The sequence below is a fragment of the Lissotriton vulgaris genome, chromosome 12 (genome assembly GCF_964263255.1).
Source record: "Lissotriton vulgaris chromosome 12, aLisVul1.2, whole genome shotgun sequence".
NCBI lineage: Eukaryota > Metazoa > Chordata > Amphibia > Caudata > Salamandridae > Lissotriton > Lissotriton vulgaris.
This window is the reverse complement of record NC_141700.1, coordinates 178,861,201-178,869,853: the sequence shown is the minus strand read 5'-3', so window position 1 is coordinate 178,869,853 and position 8,653 is coordinate 178,861,201. Positions and strand designations below refer to the sequence as shown.

Here is an 8,653-nt window from a genome sequence, read left to right as displayed (position 1 = left end):
TAAAGCTCGCATGTATTAAGATTGTAATTTCCCCTCTCCCCCAACCCCATTCTAAAAATAAACAATAAATAGAAATCTAATAAATAAAAACATAGTGCTAGAGAATGACCACATTGCTGATGTCTAGTAAAGTGCATGATCTGAGAAAGTGCTGGATAGTGTAAAAATGCCACTAATATCAAAACATCCATAAACATAAATCTTTTTTTCCAAGGTGCAAAAGAGAAAAATAAATAAAACATTTTCAAAACATATAACACCTTTTCAAATCGTTTTTTTTCAGCCAAACAAAAACAACTAAAACCAAGAAAGTGCCTGAAGAACAGCCAATATCCAAACAACTTGCACGAGTTTTAAGAAAACAACAAAGCAACCTTCAAAACTCAAAGGTACTTTTTAAATATAAACACATCTCATTTTCAGATTACATTGCAAATAATACATAATGTTAAAGCAAAATAAGTGCAAATTAGTGAAAAAATATCACTTACTATACTAACACCAGGTAAGTACATGTTATGAGAAAGTGCTGGATAGTGAAAAGCTACCACTTACTATTCTAACTCCAGGAAAGTGCATGAGTACGGAAAGTACTGGATAATCCAAAGGTGCAATTTACTATTCTAACTCCTTGAAAGTGCATGAGTAGAGAAAGTGCAGGATAGTCAAGAGGTACCACTTACTATTCCAACTCCAGTAAAGTGCATGATTATGGAAAGTGCTGGATAGTGTGGAAGTGCTACTTACTATTCTAACTCCAGGTAAGTGCATATTCTGAGAAAGTGCTGGATATTGAAAAGTTGCCACTTTACATTCCAAGTCCAGGAAAGTGCATGAGTAGTGAAAGTACTGGATAGTCAAGAGGTGCCACTTAGTATTCGAACTCTGAGAAAGTGCATGAGTAGGGAAAGTGCTAGATAGTCAAGAGGTACCACTTACTATTCCAACTCCAGTAAAGTGCATGATTAGGGAAAGTGCTGGATAGTGTAAAAATGCCATTTACTATTCTAACTCCAGGTAAGTGCATGATCTGAGAAAGTGCTGGATAGTGTGAAAATGCCACTAATTTCTAAACATCAATAAACATAAATCTGTTTTTCCAAGGTGCAAAAGAGAAAAATAAATAAAACATTTTCAAAACATATAACACCTTTTCAAATCATTTTTTTTCAGCCAAACAATAACAACTAAAACCAAGAAAGTGCCTGAAGAACAGCCAATATCCAAACAACTTGCACGAGTTTTAAGAAAACAACAAAGCAACCTTCAAAACTCAAAGGTAATTTTAAAATATAAACACATCTCATTTTCAGATTACATTGCAAATAATACATAATGTTAAAGCAAAATAAGTGCAAATTAGTGAAAAAATATCACTTACTATACTAACACCAGGTAAGTACATGTTATGAGAAAGTGCTGGATAGTGAAAAGCTACCACTTACTATTCTAACTCCAGGAAAGTGCATGAGTAGGGAAAGTGCTGGATAATCCAAAGGTGCAACTTACTATTCTAACTCCTTGAAAGTGCATGAGTAGAGAAAGTGCAGGATAGTCAAGAGGTACCACTTACTATTCCAACTCCAGTAAAGTGCATGATTATAGAAAGTGCTGGATAGTGTGGAAGTGCCACTTACTATTCTAACTCCAGGTAAGTGCATATTCTGAGAAAGTGCTGGATATTGAAAAGTTGCCACTTTACATTCCAAGTCCAGGAAAGTGCATGAGTAGGGAAAGTGCTAGATAGTCAAGAGGTACCACTTACTATTCCAACTCCAGTAAAGTGCATGATTAGGGAAAGTGCTGGATAGTGTAGAAATGCCACTTACTATTCTAACTCCAGGTAAGTGCATGATCTGAGAAAGTGCTGGATAGTGTGAAAATGCCTCTAATTTCTAAACATCAATAAACATAAATCTTTTTTTCCAAGGTGCAAAAGAGAAAAATAAATAAAACATTTTCAAAACATATAACACCTTTTCAAATCGTTTTTTTTTTCAGCCAAACAAGAACAACTAAAACCATGAAAGTGCCTGAAGAACAGCCAATATCCAAACAACTTGCACGAGTTTTAAGAAAACAACAAAGCAACCTTCAAAACTCAAAGGCAATTTTAAAATATAAACACATCTCATTTTCAGATTACATTGCAAATAATACATAATAATATTGCAAAATAAGTGTAGAATATTGAAAAAATATCAGTTACTATTCTAACTCCAGGTAAGTACATGTTATGTGAAAGTGCTGGATAGTGAAAAGCTGCCACTTACTATTCTAACTCCAGGAAAGTGCATGAGTAGGGAAAGTGCTGGATAATCCAAAGGTGCAACTTACTATTCTAACTCCTTGAAAGTGCATGAGTAGAGAAAGTGCAGGATAGTCAAGAGGTACCACTTACTATTCCAACTCCAGTAAAGTGCATGATTATAGAAAGTGCTGGATAGTGTGGAAGTGCCACTTACTATTCTAACTCCAGGTAAGTGCATATTCTGAGAAAGTGCTGGATATAGAAAAGTTGCCACTTTACATTCCAAGTCCAGGAAAGTGAATGAGTAGGGAAAGTGCTAGATAGTCAAGAGGTACCACTTACTATTCCAACTCCAGTAAAGTGCATGATTAGGGAAAGTGCTGGATAGTGTAGAAATGCCACTTACTATTCTAACTCCAGGTAAGTGCATGATCTGAGAAAGTGCTGGATAGTGTGAAAATGCCACTAATTTCTAAACATCAATAAACATAAATCTTTCTTTCCAAGGTGCAAAAGAGAAAAATAAATAAAACATTTTCAAAACATATAACACCTTTTCAAATCATTTTTTTTTCCAGCCAAACAAGAACAACTAAAACCAAGAAAGTGCCTGAAGAACAGCCAATATCCAAACAACTTGCACAAGTTTTAAGAAAACAACAAAGCAACCTTCAAAACTCAAAGGTAATTTTAAAATATAAACACATCTCATTTTCAGATTACATTGCAAATAATACATAATAATATAGCAAAATAAGTGTAGAATATTGAAAAAAAATCAGTTACTATTCTAACTCCAGGTAAGTACATGTTATGAGAAAGTGCTGGATAGTGAAAAGCTGCCACTTACTATTCTAACTCCAGGAAAGTGCATGAGTAGGGAAAGTGCTGGATAATCCAAAGGTGCAACTTACTATTCTAACTCCTTGAAAGTGCATGAGTAGAGAAAGTGCAGGATAGTCAAAAAGTACCACTTACTTTTCCAACTCCAGTAAAGTGCATGATTATAGAAAGTGCTGGATAGTGTGGAAGTGCCACTTACTATTCTAACTCCAGGTAAGTGCATATTCTGAGAAAGTGCTGGATATTGAAAAGTTGCCACTTTACATTCCAAGTCCAGGAAAGTGCATGAGTAGGGAAAGTGCTAGATAGTCAAGAGGTACCACTTACTATTCCAACTCTAGTAAAGTGCATGATTAGGGAAAGTGCTGGATAGTGTAGAAATACCACTTACTATTCTAACTCCAGGTAAGTGCATGATCTGAGAAAGTGCTGGATAGTGTGAAAATGCCACTAATTTCTAAACATCAATAAACATAAATCTTTTTTTCCAAGGTGCAAAAGAGAAAAATAAATAAAACATTTTCAAAACATATAACACCTTTTCAAATCGTTTGTTTTTCAGCCAAACAAGAACAACTAAAACCAAGAAAGTGCCTGAAGAACAGCCAATATCCAAACAACTTGCACGAGTTTTAAGAAAACAACTAAGCAACCTTCAAAACTCAAAGGTAATTTTAAAATATAAACACATCTCATTTTCAGATTACATTGCAAATAATACATAATAATATAGCAAAATAAGTGTAGAATATTGAAAAAATATCAGTTACTATTCTAACTCCAGGTAAGTACATGTTATGAGAAAGTGCTGGATAGTGAAAAGCTGCCACTTACTATTCTAACTCCAGGAAAGTGCATGAGTAGGGAAAGTGCTGGATAATCCAAAGGTGCAACTTACTATTCTAACTCCTTGAAAGTGCATGAGTAGAGAAAGTGCAGGATAGTCAAAAAGTACCACTTACTTTTCCAACTCCAGTAAAGTGCATGATTATAGGAAGTGCTGGATAGTGTGGAAGTGCCACTTACTATTCTAACTCCAGGTAAGTGCATATTCTGAGAAAGTGCTGGATATTGAAAAGTTGCCACTTTACATTCCAAGTCCAGGAAAGTGAATGAGTAGGGAAAGTGCTAGATAGTCAAGAGGTACCACTTACTATTCCAACTCCAGTAAAGTGCATGATTAGGGAAAGTGCTGGATAGTGTAGAAATGCCACTTACTATTCTAACTCCAGGTAAGTGCATGATCTGAGAAAGTGCTGGATAGTGTGAAAATGTTACTAATTTCTAAACATCATTAAACATAAATCTTTTTTTCCCAGGTGCAAAAGAGAAAAATAAATAAAACATTTTCATAACATATAACATCATTTCAAATCGTTTTTTTTCAGCCAAACAAGAACAACTAAAACCAAGAAAGCGCCTGAAGAACAGCCAATATCCAAACAACTTGCACGAGTTTCAAGAAAACAACAAAGCAACCTTCAAAACTCAAAGGTAATTTTAAAATATAAACACATCTTATTTTCAGATTACATTGCAAATAATACATAATGATATAGCAAAATAAGTGTAGAATAGTGAAAAAATATCAGTTACTATTCTAACTCCAGGTAAGTACATGTTATGAGAAAGTGCTGGATAGTGAAAAGCTGCCACTTACTATTCTAACTCCAGGAAAGTGCTTGAGTAGGGGAAGTGCTGGATAATCCAAAGGTGCAACTTACTATTCTAACTCCTTGAAAGTGCATGAGTAGAGAAAGTGCAGGATAGTCATAAAGTACCACTTACTATTCCAACTCCAGTAAAGTGCATGATTAGGAAAATTGCTGGATAGTGTGGAAGTGCCACTTACTATTCTAACTCCAGGTAAGTGCATATTCTGAGAAAGTGCTGGATAGTGAAAAGTTGCCACTTTACATTCCAAGTCCAGGAAAGTGCATGAGTAGGGAAAGTACTGGATAGTCAAGAGGTGCCACTTAGTATTCCAACTCTGAGAAAGTGCATGAGTAGAGAAAGTGCTAGTTAGTCAAGAGGTAACACTTACTATTCCAACTCCAGGAAAGTGCATGATTAGGGAAAGTGCTGAATAGTGTGGAAATGCCACTTACTATTTTTTCTCTAGTAAAGTGCCTGATTAGTGGAAGTGCTGGATATTGAAAAGGTGCCACTTAACATTCCAAGTCCAGTAAAGTGCATGAGTAGGGAAAGTACTGGATAGTCAAAAGGTGCCACTTAGTATTCCAAATCCTAGAAAATGTATGAGTAGGTAAAATACAGGATAGTGAAAAAGTACCACTTAATATTCTAACTCCTGGAAAGTGTATGAGTACGGAAAATGCTACATAGTGTCAAAGTGCCACTTACTATTCCAACTCTCAAAAAAGCATGAAAAGGGAAGCTGCAGGATAGTCAAGAGGTACCGCTTACTATTCTAACTCTAGGAAAGTGCCTAAATGGGGAAAGTGCAGAATAGTGAAGAAAAGCCACTTACTATTTCAACTCCTGTGAAGTGCATAATTTTTAAAAGTGCTATATAATGAAGAGCTGTCACTTTCTATTTCAACTTCAGTTTAAATAATGTTTTCCAACAATTTCAAAAACAAAATAATTTATATTTTATATTTCCTTTTTTCAACAGAAAATGGCAAGCCAGACCACTGCAACTTATACCAAATCAAGAAAAGGGAACAGACTCCTTAAACATTGTGGGTATATATATTGTAATGAGAGGCTAAGTGAACCAAGGAGACATTGGAGGTGTGTACAATATTATTCTGCCCGTTGCAGCGGCAGAGCGGTTACTGTTGGTGACAACGTAATCAAAACCACCGAACATAACCACTCTGCCTCTGCAATGGAGATAGAAATACGCGATACAATCAACCAAATGAAAGATATTGCATCCACCTCCAATGAAACTCCTGGTCAGATTTTAAGAGAGGTTGCACAACATGTCCCTGGACATGTTGCTTGTAATATGCCAACCATCCCAAATTTGCGTAGAATTATTCAACGTAAAAAGCAGGCAAGTAACACACAAACAGTTACTCCACAAACTTTTGCTGACATTGTAATTCCACATGATTTAACTCTTTCTTTCTCTAATGAACCTTTTCTACTCTATGATAACCAAAACCCTCTCAAACGCATTTTAATATTTAGCACTCCCCGTAACCTTTTTAAATTAGAGAATACTGAAATTTGGATGATGGATGGAACGTTTAAATGTACGCCCCATCCTTTCACCCAAATTTACAGCATTCATGCTCAAATTAATAATAATGTAGTTCCCTTAGTATATAGTTTGCTACCAGATAAGCAATCTGCAACCTATACTGAAATGTTATCAGTTATTAAAGAGAAAACATCTGGAAAAAGTCCTAGGAAAATCATTTTAGACTTTGAATTGACTATGATCAATGTGATCAACAAATTGTACGTGGATACCCAAATTCAGGGATGTTTTTTTCATTTTTCCCAGGCATATTGGCGTAAACTTCAAAAAACATCCCTGGTTGCAGATTACTCCTCTGATAGCAAATTACAAGTTGAATTAAAAAAATTAACTGCACTTTGTTTTGTACCACCTGATAGTGTAGATGAGTACTACACTGCAATTTCAGAATCGGATTATTTTGTAGAAAATGAAGAAAAATTGGCTCCCATTTTAAATTATTTCGAGGACACATGGATTGGGCGTCTAGGCAGATCAGGTCGCAGGAGGAAGCCACGTTACCATGTGGAGTGGTGGAACTGCTACTCAACCTGCTTGGAAGGTGGTGCTAAAACAAATAACGCCATAGAGGGATGGCACAACTCCTTCAGTCATACAATTGGCAAACATCATCCTAATTTCTACTCTTTTTTGAAAACTTTGAAGAAGGAGCAAAGTTTTCAAGAAATGAGACTTGCACAGGCATTTTCAGGTAGCCTAAATCCACGACCATCAAGACAAACAAAGGAGATGTCCAAGAGACTATTGGGTGTACTACAACAATTTTCGTTGAGTGTGGCATTAGACTACCTGGAGAATGTTGCTAACATATTACATTTCTAAAATTTATTCACAATCTTACTTTCCTGCTTTGCCCTAAATTTTTTTTAAACATTTAATTCAATTGGCATTTTTTAAAACATTTTTTAAATTAAAAATCGTCGGGTTCCCTTACCTTTAAAAATCTTTTTTACTTCAACTGCACCATTTAAAAATGGAGAAAAATCCATTTCATTTCTCTTTCCAAATAAAAACCCATACAAACTATTTAGAAGTTTTATTTTTTGTTATGATAAAGAATAAGTTTGAAATCATTCCATTACTTTTAAAATGGAATATCTATAGATTTTGTAAACATTTTGAACGTTCTGATTAAAGTAATATTATAAAACATTTCTCTCCACTTAATTTTTCAAAAGTGATGCTGGCATGTGAAAAATTAATTCTGAAAACTGGTTTTTATTAAAAGTGTCTATTTTTGATTTTTGTAATTTAAATTTTTCTGTACTATTTCAAACAGAAAAAATACCAGAAAGCAAAAAAAAACGTATTCCTTTGCTTAAATGTTACCCATTCCTCTATTTATTTATCAATCCCTCAATAGAAAATGTGACCTTCGCAACCTGAAAATTAATTTTTTATGGTTAAGTAACATCACAACCTAACTGCATATATTCTCGCTAACTAAATATATTTGTAAAATCTTCCAATACAAAACAGTGTATGTAAATCAAAAATCATTTGAATTTTTTTTTACATTAATTTCCATTTAAAATCAATTCAATATTTTCAAACTTGTTTTCAACACATCCTAACTGCTGTTTTTCTCGCTGACTAAATGATTTAATATTTCAATTAATACAATTTTTAAAAGCGACAAGCAAAACAGTTAAATTAAAAATCTGTTTTTTGAAATATTAAACCAAAATAACAAATCAAACCCATTTTTCAAAAATGTCAACAATTAATTCGAAAAAGATCTTGCATCGATTTCAACTCTCGTAAATAAGCCTTAACAAGTAAATTAAATTCCTCCTTTTTTAAATATGAAACCAAAACAACCAATCAAACCCCTTTTTCGAAAATATCAACAAACAATTCAAAACATATCTTGCATGAATTTCTACACTCGTAAATCCAAAAACCAGTTTTCTATTTAACAATGCAAGCCAAAAGCAATCATTTTTCAAAAAAGTCGTTACTAACCTTTGTATGTTGATCAAACTTTCAAAATTAATACATTTCTATCACTACACAAAACATATGACGTTCAAAATGTTTTCAGTATGTATTAGAATAACATTTTTTTCATACATTTACCCTTTACTTTTCCCGTAACATAACCCGACAAAGGCATATACAAGTGAAATGTTCGGCGACATGTTCAATTTAAAACAAAAACAACTATTAGTTTAAAACACAACCTCTCCTTATCCTCTCATTACAATATATATATTTTTTAAACTATGTTTTACTGTTAATAAAGTTATAAAAGTTTCCTACCTTGAGCGCAGATCAGCTTCCTGCTTCTTCCAGCAATCGATGAAATCCAAGATGGCGGCTTA

At 34.0% G+C, this 8,653-nt stretch overlaps 1 protein-coding gene across 1 annotated transcript; it reads left to right on the top strand.

Moving 5' to 3' along the window:
- Positions 1-5,735: 5,735 nt before the first annotated feature.
- LOC147673793 (uncharacterized) lies at positions 5,736-7,151 on the top strand. Its single transcript, XM_086946416.1, has one exon. The coding sequence runs from the start codon at positions 5,736-5,738 to the stop codon at positions 7,149-7,151; it is 1,416 nt and encodes a 471-aa protein (XP_086802542.1).
- Positions 7,152-8,653: the final 1,502 nt, after the last annotated feature.